Source organism: Orcinus orca, chromosome 17, assembly GCF_937001465.1.
Source record: "Orcinus orca chromosome 17, mOrcOrc1.1, whole genome shotgun sequence".
Lineage (NCBI taxonomy): Eukaryota > Metazoa > Chordata > Mammalia > Artiodactyla > Delphinidae > Orcinus > Orcinus orca.
The window spans coordinates 69209732-69231065 of record NC_064575.1 but is presented as its reverse complement, the minus strand read 5'-3'; the positions used below and the strand labels follow the sequence as shown (position 1 = coordinate 69231065).

General features: G+C 35.9%; 2 protein-coding genes across 10 annotated transcripts in view; one reads left to right on the top strand and one right to left on the bottom strand.

Moving 5' to 3' along the window:
- MTBP (MDM2 binding protein) overlaps nt 1-11683 on the bottom strand; it is a 154647-nt gene extending 142964 nt beyond the window's left edge. For 3 of the 8 annotated variants that reach the window (XR_004480980.2, XR_004480979.2, XR_004480981.2), the window contains exons 1-8: nt 11463-11669; nt 10343-10423; nt 7373-7446; nt 7126-7277; nt 5432-5490; nt 3319-3463; nt 2178-2295; nt 165-299 (exon numbers count right to left, since the gene is read on the bottom strand). Coding sequence is in view for 4 of the 8 variants with exons in the window: in XM_033419881.2 (XP_033275772.1) it covers nt 165-299; nt 2178-2295; nt 3319-3463; nt 5432-5490; nt 7126-7277; nt 7373-7446; nt 10343-10423; nt 11463-11580 (882 nt within the window). In the remaining 4 variants the exon portion in view is untranslated. Of the gene's footprint in view, nt 1-164; nt 300-2177; nt 2296-3318; nt 3464-5431; nt 5491-7125; nt 7278-7372; nt 7447-10342; nt 10424-11462 lie in introns of all 8 variants that reach the window. The other 5 variants (XM_033419876.2, XM_004265353.3, XR_007472764.1 and 2 more) reach the window with 4 other exon arrangements.
- Nucleotides 11684-11837: 154 nt separating this feature from the next.
- Nucleotides 11838-21334, top strand: part of MRPL13 (mitochondrial ribosomal protein L13) — a 37466-nt gene continuing 27969 nt past the window's right edge. For both annotated transcript variants that reach the window (XM_033419890.2, XM_004265355.3), the window contains exons 1-3: nt 11838-11979; nt 15230-15353; nt 20508-20601. In XM_033419890.2, the coding sequence (XP_033275781.1) occupies nt 11896-11979; nt 15230-15353; nt 20508-20601 (302 nt within the window). In that variant the 5' untranslated portion in view covers nt 11838-11895. The remainder of the gene's footprint in view (nt 11980-15229; nt 15354-20507; nt 20602-21334) is intronic.

The window sequence follows — 21334 nt, the reverse complement described above, 5'->3', positions numbered from 1 at the left end:
ACTGATAATACAGTATAATTTAAGCACTTAATTATAATTATAGTAAAAGTTATGCAAGTGAGCACACTTAAGCACATATATTAGTAATGTTAATTAAAGATTCAAACATATCTTATAAAATATTCATGAATAGATGATGGCAAAAACAATTAAACATAGATTACCTTTGGCAAAATACTCTTATCCTTTGATGGTATTATCTTTTTGTCAAGAAAGCAAGTTTTTAAATTAGATGTACTAAAATTCTTAGGTGTGACTCCCTTTAAACAAAATTCAGGAAAACTAATTTCACATCCAAACTGAAAAGAAACGAAGAGAACACAGTTACAGGCATCATGAATTAAGTTACAAAGATTAATACATCTTATTGCAATGTAAAAGTTGAGAGGAAAACCATATGTAAATTTATTTTTGATCCTCAGTTCAAAATGCAGTTCTTCCATTTATGTACATATCATTCGTATTTCAACTTTCACATGAATTTTTCATGAAAAGCTCTCCTTGGCCTTTCACTAGCCCACAAGAGGATACTAAGCCCATTCTCGGCAACCAGAGAACAAAGCAACCCCCTTTACATATAGTTGTTCAGTACCTGCTTCCTACTGTCTTAAGTTCTGCAAAAATAGAACTTGCTTGTCTCATTCACCACTAGATCCTTAGTGCCTCACACATAGTTTGCTTTCAATATAAGTTGTTGATAAAAAGATCAATTCCTGCAGAAGTAGTAATAATAGGGGTACTAACAGTAATGATAATGACAATGATAGGTAACACTTACTGAATGGTTACTTTGTGCTTTAAATAATTTAAACCTCATAAAAATCTGAGTTAGGAACTACTATTATACCTGTCTTACAGATAAAGATAACTGTGGCACCAAGAGGCTAAATATTATCTAACATTTCACATAAAACTAGCAAGAAACAGAATTAGGATTTGAATGCAGGCAATCTTAACTCTAGAATCTGTGTCCTTAATCACTATAATGCCCCTAGGCTAAAAGCTATTCTCCACCAGAAAAAGTGATTTCAAGTTTTAAATGCAGCCTGGGGAGATATGGACATTTAATTTCTTATCCATAAAAGAATAAAAGAATCACAGAACCCTGCCATTATCTGTCTGTATGTAGACATGCAATTTCAAAAAATGTATACAAAAGTAATTCTCCTAGCTAATTGTGTCCTGCATTCTTCTTGTAGGCTATATGACTTGTTTACACTAAAACCACTTGCAAAGAAGAATTATCTGCAGATTTAACTTCCCCGAGATAAAGAAGAGCTGGCAGAGCTGGCGTGCAAATCAACAAGAAGGGCCCAGCCACGTTAATTCCTGTTGTCTTATTAGAAGTTTTATTAAACTATAATTAAGAGTGAATTGAAAAGGAAAAAAAAAGTCTAGTAATTAGTACAATAAATCTTTATAGGAACACAACGATCTACTCGTGCTCCCAAACTAAACAAACATTAAGAAACTTTCTTTTAGTTTTGCCTATAGACAGAAACACATAAAATACCAGGAACACTGATTTCAACATGGACACAGCTTATAAAAACCACCAAACATATTCATTCACGGTAAGGGATCGCAAAATAGAATTGGAGCCTCATAGAAATTTAACAGCGGGGTTTAATCTAATATTCTCATCTTAGAGTTGAGAAATCTGGGGTCTAGTAAGGTTAAAAAAAAAAAATTGTTCAAAATCAGCTGGTTAGCAGAAAGCACTGATCACTTAAGGTGGTATCACAGGTAAGAAAACATGTTCTAAGCAGTTTTCCAGGAGTTTACATATGCAATGAACTAAAGCAGCTTGCATAAACATGAACTCAACTAATGTTAAATTCTGCTTTAAAAGAATGTTACATTCTAGAACTGCAGTGCCCAAAACAATCACAGTCACTATTTAAATTTAAATTAATTAAAGTAAAATATAGTAAAAGATTCAGTTCTGTGTTTGAAGTAGTCAAGTATAAAGTGCTAGTAGCAACATGAAGCCAGTGGACTATTGTATAAGGATAAATTCAGAACATTTCCATTAATGAAGAAAGTTCTATTTAGATAGTGCTTCTCTAGAACATCTTTATATGGTACCTTTTCATTAGGATTCATTTAAACTATCTGTGTTGTAAATAAGGTCGAAAGGCCTGCTTTGCAAACTGTGATAACAGAAATCCACTTACCTTCCTTTCCCATATCTGAATCTTTCCCCTCCATAACTCCTTTGAATCAATAGCATTTCTGAGATCTTGTAAAGACACAATATTAGCAGAAAGGTATTCGGCAATTTTCTGACAACTTCTATAAATAAAAGTTTATGATAATTAAATATAGGGTTTTAAATTTGACTTAGATTTAATGGTTATAGTTAGCTACAAGCCAAACAGGCAAAAATGCAAAGTTTATATTGCTGCTTTTATCAACTAATATTATAGAACATTCATTAAGTCAGTCTCTGAAGAAGTTGCTATCGTGTGTTCATTTAATCTCAACATCCCCTTGAATTATGAGTAATTACCCTTAATACTACAGATGAACAGATTTTCCTATTATTATTTATTAATTTTAACGTCAGATATACACATATGCACACACATATACACAGATTGAATGAATTCTTATCTTCAAAAGGAGAACTGCTCTCCTCAATTGTTCCCACACAGTTCTGTATGGAATTTCATAATAGCACTTATCACAGACTATCACGACTATTTGCATTCCTGTTCCTCCCTGTATTTCAATGAAAAAGATCAAATCTCACTTTCTTATTATCAGTATATATTGCTGTGCTTGGCATAAAGATAGTGCTCAATAAACAACTGCTGAGTGAAGAAAATCATGAAGTTAACAAATCTAATACTCATTTAAGGATCAAAACTGTAATACACAGTTGATCCTTACTAAAATGTCATAAAACACAACAGTATATATTTATTTCTACATTGCACATAAAACAAAAAACAAATATGACATTATAAATCTGGTGTATCCATGTATCCATGGTATTTATCACGGTGTTCACTGGACAATACAAACCTATTTAAAAACACATAATGTGTTTGGAGAATTAATGCTCAATTATAGTTGTAAGAAAGCATTAACAACAGTTACTAAAAACTTAAAACTTCTCAGAAATATAAAGTATGAAATAAGAAAAATGTAGGTTCTTCTCAACAGATAAATCTCTAATCACAGTATGACATAAAACTATCTTGTCACATTTTAAAAAACCTTCAAAGGCTGGGTCTATTAAAAACAGGGTAGTAAGTTAATTGTAAAAGTGGACAACACAGATAGTGGTCAAATATGAACAAAGAAGCTTACGTTTCACAATGATTTCCTGCTATGGTAATTTTTGCTGAATACCATTCCTTCAAATGTTTTAATGCTCCTACAGTAGGCAAACAGTCTCTCAATTTAGGTGGATCTTTGTCAGAAGGCAACAGTATTATATCTATCATTGCTCTACCTAGAAAGAGATAAAGGCATTTTTGTAATTTTTTAAAAACATTTTTATTTTATATTGGAGCATAGTTGATTAACTATAATTTTTTAAAGATGTTAGATCTGGGGGCTTCCCTGGTGGCGCAGTGGTTGGGAGTCCGCCTGCCGATGCAGGGGACACGGGTTCGAGCCCAGGTCTGGGAAGATCCCACATGCCATGGAGCAGCTAGGCCCGTATGCCACAACTACTGAGCCTGCATTCTAGAGCCCGTGAGCCACAACTACTGAAGCCCACGCGCCTAGAGCCCGTGCTCCGCAACGAGAGAGGCCACCGCAGTGAGAAGTCCGCACACCGCAACCAAGAGTAGCCCCCGCTAGCCGCAACTAGAGAAAGCCCATGCACAGCAATGAAGACCCAGTGCAGCCAAAAAAATACATACATAAAATAAATAAGTTCAAAACATAAATAAATAAAAATAAATTTTAAAAAAAAGATGTTAGATCTGAAATGTCTCAAAACAGTACCTTGAACAACTGAATTTTACATTTATTTAGAAGATGAAGAAGGATTTTAACTTTAATTGCTGAAATTCTTCAAAACGATATACATCTTCAGGAGTTCAAAATTTTTAAATGTTCACATTTGATTTAAAGCCATGTTACTTTGAAATAGCTAGCATATGCCAGAAAAACAATGAACTATATCATAATTACTTGCCAATTATGTGCCAGTGGTTAATTATACATTGCTCGAGATCATCAATGCTATTGTTGTACTGAACAGAGGGAAAAAAACCTGTGCAATTCATTATGTTCTTCTATACTTTATTTTGTTATATAAAAGGGAATGAATTAGTATAAGACTGTAATGTTCAAATAAATTATTTCTCTTTTTAAAGAACAATAAAGCACTCAGAAAACTCAATTATACTGACAACATCATTGGTTCCTGAGAAAGAAGGTTAACTTCATGAAACTTTAAATTTTATAAAATGATAAATTTTACTGAAGGACCAGAAAAATCAAAATGAAACAGAAACCAAATAAAAGTTTGATAATGAAAGTATTCCAATTTGCCAAAATAGCAACTGTACATTCCATATTTTGAACTTCATATAAAAATCTGACACGTTTGTTTATCAATGTATTCAGTTATCTTCCATATAGGATCTTTTATACTAAAATATAATCTTGAATATAAGGATTAGACTGTGAGCTATAAAGTCCTTTATGATAATCACATATGCTTTACTCATCATTGTATACTCAGCTCCTAGTACGACGCCTGACATATAACAGACACAACAACTATCTGCCTAATAAATGACCTCCAATAATGAAAATATTCAAAAAGTATTCAAAAGTATTTGTGGATGCCAAAGCGTACCAAGCTTTAGATGAATCAGCTACTTGATTCACACAAAGGAAGATTAATTTAAGACAAAATACAGTTTTAAGAATAGTATGATGCAGTATTTCATAAAATATGCTTTCTATTATAGGAAAAAAATGGATTGTGTAAAAAAATGCTGAGTCAAGGGCTTCTTTTACTGCATGACTTTCTATTTGATAATATGTATAGTGACTTCACACCATAAAAGTATGTTATCCAAATGATCTAGGTTAAAGAACTTCTTTTTCCAGGATTTGCTCATGGGAGTAGAGTTCTATAGAACATTGTGGAAAACAATGGTATATACAGTGCAAAGCTGCTTCTTCAGTAATAACTGAAGAAGGAAACAGATGAGTAATTTCTTAAGTTCTAATTTTTGTCTAAGTAAATGAAAACAATTAAGAAAATTGTGATGTCTCAACAAGGTACTTTATTAAAGTAGTAGAGTATGTTTTTTAACAACTTCATATAGAAAATTATTTTTCATTTTTCATTTCAAAGTTAGAAGTGAGAACACGAGCATAAAGAATGAATTTATCACTCATTCACAGAAAGTGTAAGATAAGGCACAAATTATTGCAAGTAGTCATAAAATATTACCAGGAGCAGGAAGTTTGTCTGATAACTGATGCAAATTTTCTGCAGATTCTTCATATAGGCTAAAATAAAACAGTAGGTTAGGAAAAAATATATATACACACATTACATATAATCATAATAGGTAATATTAATTAAATGGATCTATGTGCCATACACTATTAAATACTTAGCATTCAGCATTATCTCATTTGATCCTCAGGACAATCCCATGAGGCACTACTATAATACTATTTTTATCCTCACTTTAAATAATTCACCTAAAGTCCACATAAGCTGTAGCTGTGGAAGCTAGGATTACCCTGAGTCCAAGTTCTTAGCCACACCCCCAAAACAAACAAACAGCATTAACAAAAAAGGGGAAAAAAGCCCTCCCTAAATTATATCTAGTATATTAAATATAAATCATAACTAATAGACCATTTTTCTGAACCTTAAAAGTAAGGTATTACTAAGTATTTAATAAAGAAGGCTACTGCTTTTCTCTGAATGGCACATAACAGCCCTGACAGGAAAATATGATACTCTCCTCCAATTCTTTAAAATCTATTCATTTTACCCATATGATGAATTTTTTTTCTCAAGATAGTTTATTATATAACATAAAGGTATTTAAATCCTTTATTATAAACTCACCATTGTCTAAAAAACTTAAGGCGCCTTACGGTAAAGTATAGTTTTCAAGCTCCCTCTTGTGGAAATAATTATTAGGTCACTTACTAGAAATAATCACTTTTATACTTGTCATCTTCTAATAGTGGTGAGAAAACATATGGAATGGTAAGAGCCCTAAGGCTAGAAGGCATCTTAGAAATCATCTAAAAGGATCTCAACACTTTACAGATGAGAAAATAAAGCACCAGAGAAGTTAAGTGACTGGCCCAAGATTATATAATTAGAGACCACTTCTATTAGCCTCTGTTACAATGCCCTTTCTATGGTCCTACAATGTCTCCCTTCATTAATCAGTATAAACAAATATGATTTGAAAACAGGAAAACACAATTTGAAAATCTGCAGCAATTTATAGAAGTATAATATTTGAATATTAAAATAAACAAAGGAGTTTTTTGTGATGAAGTATTACAGAAGACTGAAATGACAAGAATGAATTATGGTTCAGAGATGGTATATTTCATGAAGAAAAAAAAATTATCAAAACTCACATCACCTGGATCATCTTATATACTGTACCACAATTCAAAAAACCTAAAAGTGAATTCAATCATCTACATACACCTCAGAAACTATGGATTTTAAAGGTGCCTGAAATGCTGAAGATACATATAAATTGAAGAAATCATATATTTCAGTCTCAAACAGCAAAATGAAACTGTGGTTTGAATGCCAGTTATTAACCTTAAATAAAGTTTCTATTCAAGCTCTTGAAATATAACATCAGGCAGAAGTTTGCTGCAAGAAAGTGACATATTAATAAAAATATCAATTTTTATGATTCCTGCAATTATGCAAGCTTAAGAAGCTAAACATTTTCAGATACCAGTTTGTGCATTTTAAAGAATTTTATTCAAATGAAAGGCCCAAATTGCCTGTCTTCCAAAACAAAGAGTTGAAAATTTGAATTATGTAAAATTCCCTCACGATAGCTGCTAACATATCAAATCTTCACTCTCACGGCTAAAATACTATCTAATGTCAAATATTTTAAAGACATGATAGAAAGTACATAAGCATACTCAGCCAAGGATAATGACTCCCTGCTATTACTATCTTCTTCCTCAAAACACTCAACAGCACTCAAACATTCTTCGATATTTCTTTGAAGAACATCTTCAATTTCATCTTTTTCCACACCAAAATGTATCTCTTCCCAGTCAGAACTACAAAACTAATATAGCAAAAGATTGCATTAAATAATGGGTTCATGGAATTATTTATATTAACAAAGACATTCACTAGTGACTATTTTCTTATTCATATTACCTGATAAAATCCACATATTGCCTGCACTGCAAAGAACCACTTCCTGGAACCTGGTATACCGCCTACCAAACAGCCTTGAAAACAAAATCATACTTATTAGAAGAAAGGCCTACCACAAATAAGCAGATGTTATAGCATACATACTTAGAGAGTTATGTAATTTTAATATATATATATATATAAAATATGGATCTTTAAAAATCTCTGCTAAAAATCCAAACAGGAGAAGCTGCCTAAAGAGCAAAATTATTCACTCGCTATGAATACTCTGCTTTAGTTCATCACAATTCAAAATCTACATCATTATATTAATCATCATGTCAAACACTAAAATCTACTATAAAGATGTTGAAAAATACACCCACTCGATTACTCTTGAGTAATACAAAACCGTGCAAGTCATTTTAAGGAGAATGGTTCCCTCCTCAAAGACCATGAAGGTTTGGTTCAGCCTTGCCAAAGAGAGAGGAGTTAAAGAGTAACTTCAGCCTAGAGATAAAGAAGATGCTCTTCTTGGAGGCTGGAATATTACATGAAGATACAAAATTAAGGGTCACCCCAGGGTGTGAATCAAAAGAGCAATGAAGAATTTAGAGCTACAGAAACTGTATTCAAAGGAGGGAGAAGGAGAAATGTGATAACTGAGCCAAACTCATGGAAGCTAAGAATGATGCTAAGTGCCTATTACCAGTTACTGCCAAAATCTCAGAAGACTTTACCTCCTACTTCCTTAAGAAAATAGAAGCTGGGCTTTCCTGCTGGTGCAGTGGTTAAGAATACGCCTGTCAATGCAGGGGACACGGGTTCGAGCCCTGGTCTGGGAAGTTCCCACATGCCGCAGAGCAACTAAGCCCATGCGCCACAACTACTGAGCCTGCACTCTAGAGCCCACGAGCCACAGCTCCTGAGCACACGTACCATAACCACTGAAGCCCGCGAACTCTAGGGCCCCTGTGCTGCAACCACTGAGCCCACGTGCTGCAATTACTGAAGCCTACGGGCCTAGAGCCCGTGCTCTGCAACACGAGAAGCCACTGCAATGAGAAGCCCGTGCACGACAACAAAGAGTAGCCCCTGCTCACCGCAACTAGAGAAAGCGCATGCACAGCAACGAAGACCCAACATAGCCAAAAATAAATAAATAAATTTATTTTAAAAATTAAACATAAAAAAATAAAGAAAACAGAAGCTATTATAACTCCCATAACATCCTGTCAGCAAACATATTGCCCTTCCTGCATTCCCATTAGGTCTTTCCTCATTCTTCCCTGTTACATGTAAGAGGCACTACCCTTCCGATCAAGGTTATCCCTCAGACTTCTGCCGGGACCCCAGGCCACTGACTTTCCTGCATCTTCAATCTCTCCTTCTCTGTCATTTCCTTCCCATTAGCATTTAAATATGCACAAGTATTTTTCAAATTATTTTTTTAATCACTTTTAAATTCACCTCCCTTTTCCAGTTACTACTATATCTCTTTCTTTACTCTTCAGGAAGATAAACTTTCTAAAAGCACTATCTACACTTGACTGTCTCTATTTCCTGTTTACCTTTTCTATTCCCCTTCTAATCCAATTTAATCTGTTCTTCTGTCTCCAACATGCCACTGAAACTACACTTACCAAAGTCACCAATGACTAATGTGTTTCTAAATTTAACAGTTTTTAGTCCTGTTGGTACTTGACCTCTCAACGTAAGACTAAGAAAGGAATCGAAAATGACACATTTGACTACTTTCTCCCGAAAACACTTGCTTTCTGTGGAACCTATCTTTCCCACTGCTCCTTCTCATTCCTTTAAAAACTGGTGTTCAGCCCCTTTAAATACTGGGATTCATTTCAAAATTTTCTGCTATTCTCACTATCCAAAACAATCCCATCCTTTCTCATGGCTTGAACTGACATCTATATGTTGATGATTCTATAATCTGTTTCTCCAGCTTCACTCTCCTTTGGAGTTCCAGACACATGTATCCAACTTTTACAAAATATTTTCACTTTGCAATCTTACAGGCAACTAATCACATGTTCTTAATTGAACATGTCATAGTCCATCAAAATCTTTCTTGCAATACTAGTACTGACTTAAATTATACCAACTTGAAAAATTAATGAGTATTACCAGCACTTGGCAAACTGGCTAAGGTAGCATATAGATATTAGAAATAATTTCCCAAAGGTGACAGTTGAAATCCAAGAGACAGGTTCTCTGATGAAAGAGAAAGGAACAGATTGTACAGTCATGAGAACTATAAAGGTATCAAAACAAGCACACTCTCCCTGACATCTCCAGAAACTTCCTTCAGCTTTTAGACCTGTTTTGATATCTCCTTTTTTCTGAGCCTCTGAAAGACACTCTCAGATAGAGGCCAAGAAAAGGAAGAAAAAAAGAGGATAACTAACAAAGATGTAAATACATGGATCTGTATAATGCCAGTAGAAACCAAAGGAGAAAAGATTTTTACAAAGTAAAGAGTATTTTATTTTCAAAAAAGTCAAATACTTTGAAAAAGTTAAGGCAGATAAGAATGGAGAAAAGATTACTGAGTTTAACAATTATGAAGTGCTTTTAAAAGAATCAGTAAGAGGTAAGGATGGAAAAATAAAAGGTAAGGAAATGGGTATAAGATTAATGATGTATTTGTACTCACGACAAAATCACAAATCCTCCTTATAATGCCACATTACTCTATCTTATATGGAGCTGAAGATGGGCAAGAAAATCTCATAAAGGGAACAAAACTCAAACTGAGACCCTAAAATAATTTTCATAACAACTTTATGACATCCAAGCATCAGGAAGAGAGGGATAGTGTCTTTTCCATTTTGTATTTCTTTCATTGCCTCCCTATCCCAGTGACTTGTACACAGTCAACAAGTGTTTCTTGGACTCCCATGTGACGAGATTAATTAAATTTATTTCCAATGCAAATGCTGTGCCAGTGAAAAGAGAGGTTTATGTTTTACTTACCAGGGAAGGTACTATCTTCTGGATTAATTGAAGCATTAATGCTTCTTTTCAGGAGGTGATAAACATTTGCTGCTCTTAAGTCTGAAAAAGAAAAAAACAAACTAAGTCAACTGGGTTCAAGAGTTACACAATGTAGACCTATTCCAGTTTCACCATCAGAGATTCTCAAGTACACTATATTGTACATAAAAGAACTACACTCTGTACAAGTTTTGATATAATAATCTAAAGCAAGCAGAGAAAATAGGTAAAGCTCCCGGTTTGCACATGCCTGCCAGTTAACACAAATCCAAAATTCCCCCAAAAGAATAATTTTAAACGGAGAAGGAAAATCCTGTTACAATACTCTGTACACAACCCCATACACTTCCTCCTCAAAGCGCCGCTTTATCAAAACAAGCTAAATAAAATGCAATACAGATTCTAGACAGGAGCACCAAAAAGCTGTGCATTCTCAAACGGTCGTAATTGTCTTAAATTTATAATTTGTTTTGTTTGTTTTTTTGTGGTACGCGGGCCTCTCACCGCTGCGGCCCACTCCCGCCGCGGAGCACAGGCTCCGGACGCGCAGGCCCAGCGGCCATGGCTCACGGGCCCAGCCGCTCCGCGGCATGCGGGACCCTCCCGCACCGGGGCACGAACCCGCGTCCCCTGCAACGGCAGGCGGACCCCCAACCACTGCGCCACCAGGGAAGCCCTATAATTTGTTTTTTTAACTTAGTTTATGTGTGGAACGTCTCCTCCCGTTAGGATGTAAACTCTAGGAGAGTAAGATCCTTTTCCATCTTGTTCCTTTCTGTATTACCTGCATTTGGAACACAGGAGGCAGAACGACCTATTGAATGCATATATGTCCAAAGAACAGAAATTCCATTTCCAAGGCGTAGGGAATTTATACAGTTAAATATTTACTGTGTCGGAAACTTATGAATCTTACATCCACAATTTTGTCCCTATTTTTTCTACGGAGAAAATACTTTTATCAGCCCTTACCAGGTCGATCCCAGATAGAGTCACAGCTTCCTGGGACAACTCCATACAGGTCACTCCAGCAGAACTTGATCACAATTTTTTCTCCTCCCTGCAAGCCGTTCCCGCTCTTTCTCAGCCCAGCGCTTACCTGGCTGTTTCTCGGTACCCTCAGAGGACGAAGCCCCTGGCCCATGCTCCGCCACCGCACCCGCCGCCGACGGGACTTTTTCTTCCTCCCAGATCACTAGGAGTAGGTACCGATCCATCTCTCAGGGCTGAGGCCCCGTTTCAGGTCTCTGCTTCCACATCCAAACAGGCCCGCGCTACTGACGCACTTCCGGTTCCTTCTACTTAGGTCGGCTGGAAACTGTGTGCCCTCCATTGGTTTTCCGCAGCTTTTCCAGCAAGCGAGTTACTTTCGGGGGTTATTCTCTCAATAGCTAGATCATTTCCTCCCTTCATGACGAAGCTGCTACGGTGGCAAGATTGGAGGAGATGCAGGAAAAGCAGAGAAGCAGACGAGTGCTGGCTTGTCTAGGGTCTGACATGTTCGGCTACATGCGTTTCCTGCCGGGCCCTTGATGCTGCGGGACAGGTCTTGGATCCTGGAAAAAGGACTGTCCTGCTACTGGGGAAACATGTCGAGTTTTTCTAGGGCGCCCCAGGTGAGATCGGACTCTTGTAGCTCGATGGCATTCATTACGCTGACAGAAGGAGGTCGGATTTAGTGAAGCTGAGTAGGATGGGAAGCCGGGTCCTTGGGCCAGGAGATGCTTCGGTGAAGCACAAAGGGTGGTGATTCTGACCACCACTTGCTGTCGTTTTCTTGGTACTCCTACCCTCCCCTTTTCAGTCAACCCCTCTCTTGTTTCTTTCCCCCTCCCCCCTCGGGAAGAAGGAGGGAAGGTCAGCGAGGTAATAAGCTGGATCATATAGGGCATTGTAGACTATTGTAAGAGTTTGATTTACTGAGCAAAATAAGGGGAGTAACATGATCTCGCTTAAGTGTTAAAAGGAGCATTCCAACTGCTGAGTCGAGAATAGACTGTACAGAGATGGGGATTGGTGGAGAAGAGAACCAAAGAATCTGTCTGGAGGCTATTGAAATAATCCCGGCTAGACATGATGGTGGCACAAACCAGACTTAGTAACTGTGTAGTATTGAAAAGTGGTCACGTTCCGTTTGAAGGTGGAGCCAACAGGATTTCCTGCAGGACTGTATGTGCGCCGACAGCAAAAGAAAAAACAAGGATTATTCCAGGGTTTTTTGTTTCAACAACCGGAAGAACGTTCCATCAACTGAGATAGGCAAGGCTGAGATTGAAGCAGGTTTCAGGAGGAAGAGCAGGAGTTGGTCTAAGCCGCCTCTTAGTCTAGTCCTGCTCCAAGTGTGACTCCTTCCTTGGACTGTTTGTTACCTGTCCCTAATGAGGTAAATACAGGAAGTAAAATTAAACATTAAAAAACTGTAGCAGGGCTTCCCTGGTGGCGCAGTTGTTGAGAGTCCGCCTATCGATGCAGGGGACACGGGTTCGTGCCCCGGTCCGGGAAGATCCCACATGCCGCGGAGCGGCTGGGCCCGTGAGCCATGGCCGCTGAGCCTGCGCGTCTGGAGCTAGTGCTCCGCAACAAAACTAGCAATTTGACATTGTGGCAGTATTTTAATTGTTTTATCAAAGGTTTTGTTTTTTGTTTTGTTTTTTCTATCAGGTATTGGTCTGCAGTGGATTGGGGAAAAACTAGTCTTCTGCTGCATATGGTTTAAGAAGCACTGTAGTGTACATGCCAGGTGGGCAATTGAATGCAAGTGTAGAGTTCAGGAAAGAGGTCCAGGCTGGAGATGTAAATTAGGGAACCATAAACATACAAATGGCATTTAAAGTTATGGGTCTGGATGAAGCCTGTGTGGAAATGTGTAAAGAGAAGAGAGGAGGACCAAGAACAGTTCTGGAACATTTCAACATTTCAGAGGCAAGAGAAAGAGAGAACTAGCATGACAGGAAAACAAAACAAAACAAAGCAATAGAGGGTGGTGTCCTGGAAATCAAGTGAAGAAAGAATACCCGGGAGAGGGGAATGATCAACTGTGTCAAAGACTTAGAATTGACCAGTGGATTTAGTAATGTGAAGGTCATGGTAAACTTGGCAGGCAGTAGTGTGCTGGTGATGGTGTGGGAAGATAAAAGCCAGGGTGGAGTAGGTTGAAGAGAGAATGAGGAGAGACAAATTAAAGTAAAGACAACTCTTTGCAAGAGTGTGCTACAAAGAAGAGGAAAGAAATGAGGCAGTCGCTGGTAGGGAAGGGAGGTCAGGAGTTTGTTTTTTTTTTTGGATAATTTTAATCATACATAAAAGTAGATATCACCCAATTTCAAAAATCTCACAGCCAATATCATTTAATCTGTACCCCCATTCATTTATTTCTCTTACTTATGAATTTGAGGTAAATCTCAGACTCATATTATTTCATCAGTAAATATTACAATATGTTCTTTACAAGATTTTACAAGGATTTTTTTAAAAATCCCATTACCATTTATCAAAGCTAAATGGAAATTTAACAGCAATTCCTTAGTATCATCAAATATCCAGTATGTGTTCACGTTTCCAATTTTCTTACACATATCATGTATATTATATAAATATGTAATATTTTTACGGTTTCTTCCTTTGGATTAGGATCCAAAGTAGCAATAAGTTGCTATTTTTTTTATGTCTCTCTTAATAATAGGTTCCTTTTCCTGTCTTTTTTTCTTACAGTTTATTGAAGAAACAAGATTGTCCTGTAGACAATTGAATTGAATTTTTTTTTTTTTTTTTTAGTTCATAAGCTGAGAGAGGTATGGAAAGTATATGGGCTAGAAGCTCTTTATTTGCAAAGGACATGATCATCTATGTAAAAACTGGAATTTACAAAAAGTTACTAGAACTGATAAATGAGTTTAGCAAGGTTGCAGGATACAAGACCAAAATACAAAAATGTAGTGCATTTCTGTATACTAGCAACAATCAGAAATTTAAATTAAAAATACAATACCATTTACAATGGCATCAAAATATATGAAATAAACTTGACAAAAGATATAAAAGGGGAATGGGGTAGAGACTAGAAGAATGAGAACAGGAAAACAGCAGATTGGTAAGCAGTTTTATAAGCTGATTTGAGATTTGTGATAATTAAATTTAAGATAAAACCAGAGAGCCTAGTTGTACTTTTTCCAGCACTGTTTGGCTGCTTGTGTATATCCATAGAGAAAGCATCTGATCAAGATCTTTCTGGCCTGTGCTTTTCTTAGAGTTTGAAGGCAGTGATGGACACAAAGACAGCGGTTTAGTCCTGAGCCAGCCTAAGATGTCTGTCTAAGGCAGTGTTTTAAAATTTAAGTTTATTCAACATCATCCATCTATGCTTTTCCAGCTACATTCTGCTATTTAACTCTCCCTTGGAATTAAACTCCTGAATAGTCTTCAGTTCATAATTGGCCACTCATCTTTCAATGTTAATGTACCTTCCAATCTCAAAATATTTTTGAAGACCTTCATAAACAACTTCTACTTTCATAAGAGCTTTTCGTGACCCCTCCAGATTCTATTCTATGTGGTACAAAAAATATAAGTCATAATGTAAAGGAAAATAATATCTTTGGAATGTTTTTAAAAGAGCATAACCCATATTGCTAATAGAAAAGCAAGCAGGAAAGATCACTGTGTTAATCTTTGCAGAGTAATGAGAACAGATCCCCCTTTTCCAGAAATAGAAATGAGAACAAAACAAAAAAATTATTTAGTGATAGGATCTTTTTTCATAATAATTATTGATGTTAACTGTAGATTATGTGTGATGGTATATAATAGCAAACTCAGCTGTTTCCATTTAATTAGAATTTTCTTTGTTTCCTCTTCTGTCTTTTCAAGCAATGGGCCACTTTTGCTCGAGTTTGGTATCTCTTAGATGGGAAAATGCAGCCCCCTGGCAAACTTGCTGCCCTGGCATCAGTTAAACTTCAAGGATTGCATAAGCCTGTGTACCATCAACTGAGTGAGTATCATTTTAGACCTGTTATTGGTAATCACAGTTTTCATGTCAGGATAGAATTTTGAAGATGTTTGACTGGGCTGTTTATTTTATTTTTTTTTTATTTTTGGTTGTGTTGGGTCTTTGTTGCTGCGCACAGGCTTTCTCTAGCTGTGGCGAACGGGGGCTATTCTTTCTTGCGGTGTGTGGGCTTCTCATTGCGGTGGCTTCTCTTGCTGTGGAGCACAGGCCCTAGGCACGTGGGCTTCAGTAGTTGTGGCACGTGGGCTCAGTAGTTGTGGCTCACGGGTTCTAGAGCACAGGCTCAATAGTTGTGGCGCACGGGCTTAGTTGCTCCACGGCATGTGGGATCTTCCGGGACCAGGGCTCGAACCTGTGTCCCGTGCATTGGCAGGCAGATTCTAAACCACTGCGCCACCAGGGAAGCCCTGGGCTGTTTTAAGGATCTCTTTTTTACTGAGGATCCCTTATTCCATTCTTGTTAAAAACCTGTTGGGGGCGGGACTTCCCTGTAAGATCCAAGTATCAGTTCTTACTCTTCATCTTGCCTGACCTGTCAACAGCATTTTTTGTAGTTGATCATAGTTTAAACTTTATTTTGAAACATGAAATATACAAAGATATATTTAGATAGATAGAGATGTATTCCTCTACCTATATATGAATATAGGTAATATTTTAAAGAAAATTAATAATAATGGTGGTGAAATGAATACCCATACACTCAGCATTTGGGTTGTTTTCCTCTTTTTTGCCGTTACAAACAACATTGCTATCAGTATTCTTCTACCTTTTTCCCAGGGCACATGTGGAAGAGTTTCTCTGAGGTCTGTCTGTAGGACAGGAATTACTGGGTTGAAAATGGGAACCTAGTTAGTCTTTATATGCAGGTGTTTTCATTATTCCTCATCTCAGTAACATTGATGTTGTCGTTCTTTTTAGTTCTGACTACTCTAGTAAATGGGAGATGCTCTTTCTTTGTGGTTTAAATGTGCATTTTCCTGATTGCACATGGAGCTGAGAATCTTTTCATTTGTTTATTGGCCTTTTGTCATTTCCCATTTTGTAAAAGGTCTATGCATTTCTTTTTCCCATTTTTCCACTGAGTTGTTTGTCCTTTACTTCTTTCTAACTTTTATTATAAAAATGTTCACATTTTCAGAAAAGTTCAAGGAGTAGTACAGTGAATTTCTCTATACCAGCCACCTAGATTACCCAATTATTAATATTTTATCATATTTTTTACTCAGTGATTTGAAAATAAATTACAGATATCATTATACCCTAAATATTTCAGCATATGTCGCCCAAGAACAAAGATATTCTCCTATGTAACCCATATGCCATTATCACACCTAAATATTAACTTTTATAGCCCTTCCTGTATATATGGCCATCGTTTGTCATATTGTTTTTCTGGGAAATTGTATGCCAGTTTTCAAATAAACATGTTTACAGTGATTATAAACACATGAAACATACCCAGTATATGTTAGAAAAAACTTAAAACAACATATTTGTAAATTGAAAATTGCGTGCAGTTTGTTTTGATTTTAGTGACATCTTATGGACATGAAAAGTCCAAAGTTTTGCTGATAAAAACCAAATATTAAATATAGTGAAACAAAAATGCAATTCATTCTTTAAGAAGTAAATTTCTAATTTCATAGAAAAGCTATTCTCCATTACCAGGGAAGGATGGCCCGACAGGCAGCCCCAAAAGCTCCTCTGGTGTTCTAGCAGCACGCTTATTCATCAGTACTTAAGGAATACTTTTGCAGTAATGACGTGCTTGTAAGGAAGCAGAACTTTAATTCAGTGGACAGATAAGTGCTACACTTTAAGAAGAATTAGGTGGCTACTACTGATTCCACCTTCTCCCAAATTTTGTGAAAGGAGGGCATTCTGCTCCTAACTCCAGATCATCTCGATCTTGACCCAGACCACAGTTTCCATAAAAAAATAACCTTATAAGTGGAACGTTGGTTTGCCACAGCATCTCACAAAGTCCATGGACCTGTATGTATGTTCAGATACATAATGTATACAATATTTGAACTATTTTATAGGCACTCCCTTCTCCTTCTGATTAGAGCTGCCCTCCTGAATGGGAGACTTGGGAGCTCTTTGAACATGTTTGCTTTTCACTGATACAGGAAAAGGAAGGCCACTTGGTGATTTTTGGATTGTGCCTTATTCTTCTTGAGGATTCCATTCTTTTCACTGCCTACAAATTAATCAGTTAAGGAGAACCATATGAGCATTTAAAAGAAGCAAAGGGAAACCTTTCTTAAGCATTATCTAAAGTTATTAGATCATCTTAAAATACTTCTGGTGCACATGGAATGAAATCAAACGAAAGTTTCACACAGTTCTTAAAGGTTAATGTTATGAATGTTAGCACACCAAACAATTCTAACGATTCACTAGTCTAGTATTCACTAGTATTCTGCCTTGCATTATTTATTTAAATCTTTTAAGGATTTGTTAGAAGAAAAAAGTTTAGAATGCTCTTCTTAAAGTTACACAGCTAATGTATGTTTCTCTCTTACTATTCAGTTGTGTCAGTCTATTTCAAATGTTAACTCTGCGTCGTTTAAATTTTACAGTCTTAATCGCACATTTATTCTTCATCTCACTCCTAGAATATCATTGTACAAAGCACTGAAGCTTTTGCTCCAGGTTATATCTAGAATTCATGCCTCTTTTAAAAGGAATATTTACATATTATCATAAATTTGAACAACACACCTTGTTCCTCTCACAACTTCTTTACACTCAGTAGATTTTGTGGTAACTTACATGATCATCTGTCACATTAGCCCTGCAGAATTTCAGGGATGCTAAAAAAACGTTGAAGTAGGCATTTGGACATTTGTCCTTCAAGGCTGGAAACAAACATAAAGGCCAAAGCCAACCTTTGTTGCTTACTAAATTGGAACAGCTATTTTTCAAACGTTTCTCAAACCGAATCTTGTAAGGAGACCCAATATGTAAAAGCAGTGTTGCACTGGATGAAGGAGACCTTAGATTCCCTGACATAAACCTTTGAGTTTTCCCTTTGATTGAATTAGTTTGAATTTTATTTGGCCATTTAATTTAGCACCTAATATTATAAAAAGAAATCAAATAGGGTCAGAAATCTAAGTTGATAAATTTTTGTAAATAAACTCAATTCCTTTTTCTAAAAATTGCTTATTACTAAACTTTAACTTTTAAAAAAAGTTTTTAAGTTTGAAAGATATTAATTAACTTCTACCATCTCTTGATCAGGCAGTAGAGTTCCAATTTATATGTATTTGGTGCATATTGTAAAATGTAAAATGTTTCAATTAAAATTTTAAAATGACATATCTATTTATTTGGATTAATAGAAATTTAGATAGAAATGATTGCACTGTATCCAGGATTTTAGGCTTTAATCATAATATTGGCTTTTGTTTTAATACCTAGTGCAGTTAAAAAACATTTAATTGCTGGTTGGTTTTAATTAGAGACAGTGGAGAAGTGCTTCTAAGAATTATTAAATACAGTAGAGATTTGGCATAAGTTATTAAGGGAGAATAATTTTTCCCAGATTAGATGTTCATACCTTAGAGCTGAAAGAACACGATTGTCAACTGATTTGTGGTATTCTTTCTAATGTCCCTTGAGATCCTTTTTGAAGTAAAAATGTGTTTTGAATGGCGCAAAATGCTTTTTGCATATTTAAAGCTTAAACAACATTTAAAAAATAAATTCAGGTTTATTAGAAAGTTAAAGATTCCATTTTTCCTCCAAATAGGTGTCACAGAAAGAGCCTGAACAGGGAGTTAAATACCTTGTTGTGAGCTTTGACAAATCACTTAATCTTAACAAGCCTTAGCTTCTTCAACTCTAAGTGTCCGGTTGAAAGCTAGTGTAATTTCGGCATTATTTGGGACTGTGTAGGCATCTTCTCACCCTCTTCATTTGTTCTTCAGGTTCATTTGCCCAACTGCCTTAGTAGCCCACCATGGGTCACTTTTGGGAACTTTAGTCACTTAATTTGCCAAATAGTCAAACTTTCCTTTTCAACCAGCTAACAGCAAGCTTCCCATTCCCAGATCTTTCCTTCCCACCCCTGGATTACCTTACACGCTAATGAAGAAAACTCACCTGCTTTATCCTCTTTCCTTTACCCTTGCCTTATATAAACTATGAACTTCTCACTGAAAATTCTGTCACTCACATTCAAGCTCTGCGTAGACTCTTACAATGTAATCTTCAGTTTTGAGATACTGTACTTATTTATACTTATTTTTTCAGTGGTGATTTTTTTCAAATAGATAACCTTCAAGAATCTTTTGAAGTTTGTTTTTCTATTACTAGAATAGGCACTTAATAAATGTTTCTGACTACTTGATTTTGTCATGTACAGTGACTTGTGAAAACTTACACGTTGACTTCTCAGGTTTTTTTTTTTTAGATGAACAGCCAGGCCTAGGGGTACTTTTCACTGGAAAATTAATCCAAAACATATATTTTGATTTTCAGATCATCTGTTGCATCAAGTATATGTGTACTCATAGTTGCTAGTCGCGGTTTAAATTTAACTAGTTAAATGTGTTTGGAAAAAAACCTTGGGTTAGTAGTTAAGCATAAGACCCTAGTATTCTTTTCTCTGAATTTGAAAAGAATAATCAATTATGATGTTTTACATTTGTTTCCAATTTACCTGTTGGTAAAACAAACCATTTTTCATCTATATGCATATGGTTTTCATTTTCTCTTTTATTTTTAAGGGAAAATTTGTATGAGATATTTAAAAGTGGTGAAGCGTAATTAATAGTACATTTTAATGAAGTGTAATTATTGATCGGCAGAGAAAATAGGAGTAACAGTAGTTTGCCTTTAAAAGATGTGTCATTGTTACTGGCATCTTTATTGAATTCTCTTTTACCTTCCAGTGTTGAGATTTTCCAACTGTCCAGCCAACTCTTTCGATGCTTAGATGTTATGTGAAAGAGAAACATAAATCTATTCAATGATTTTGATGTTGCACTGTGACTTGCTTTATATTTTTTGATGTGTTTTTTGGACTTTGATAAGCTTTATAAAAAACCAAGCTCACTTTTTCTTAAAGTCAAGAATTTTCATATAAAATCTTTTTTTTTTCTTTGTTCTTTTTAAATCTAGGTGACTGTGGAGATCATGTTGTCATAATGAACACAAGGCACATTGCATTTTCTGGAAACAAATGGGAACAAAAAGTATACTCCTCACATACTGGGTAAGATAATGCTTTTGTCAGGGAAGATAGGCAGTTGAATATATTACTTTAAGAATATTATTGGTCTTATTTAAAAGAAAAAAGGTTTTTTCGAAATTTAAGAAAATACCAATTTTGTTCATGCCACATGTATGATTTACTCAATGAAAAAAACTGCAATACTGTACCAAATACTCATGATTACCTGAGAATATTCGTTTTTCCTGGAAGCTTTTCATATAACCTCTCTGATCTAGATTCTTCCCATTTTTTAGTCAGTCTTCTCACTTCTTTCTTTCTGTTTCCTATAATTCATCTTACTGCTGTTTCCAGAACCATCTTGAACTTCTAAAAGCACATGAGATATTGAAAGAATGGTGAGTGAAATCCCAAGTTTGGAAGATACCTAAAATCTCCACAACATGCCTTTCAAGTTATAGGTCTGCCTATCTGAATAGTAGCTATCTCCTAGCTCATGAGGCAGCCCATTCATTCTGCCTTTGATGTGGTCTAAATTTTAGAAAGATCTCAATGCTCTTGAGTCATCATCTGTTTTCCTCTAGCTTTCAGAATGGTCTTAGTCCTTTTTTGGACAGTGTAAAATTATATCTTCCACATGACATCCTTCAGATAGTTTTGAGACAATGATCAGCAAGTACCCACTGATCTGTCTTTTCTCTAGACTAAACACCTGTAGTTCCTTCAAAGTTCTTTTTATGGCTTCCATTCAGATGTCTTATCTCCATTATACCTT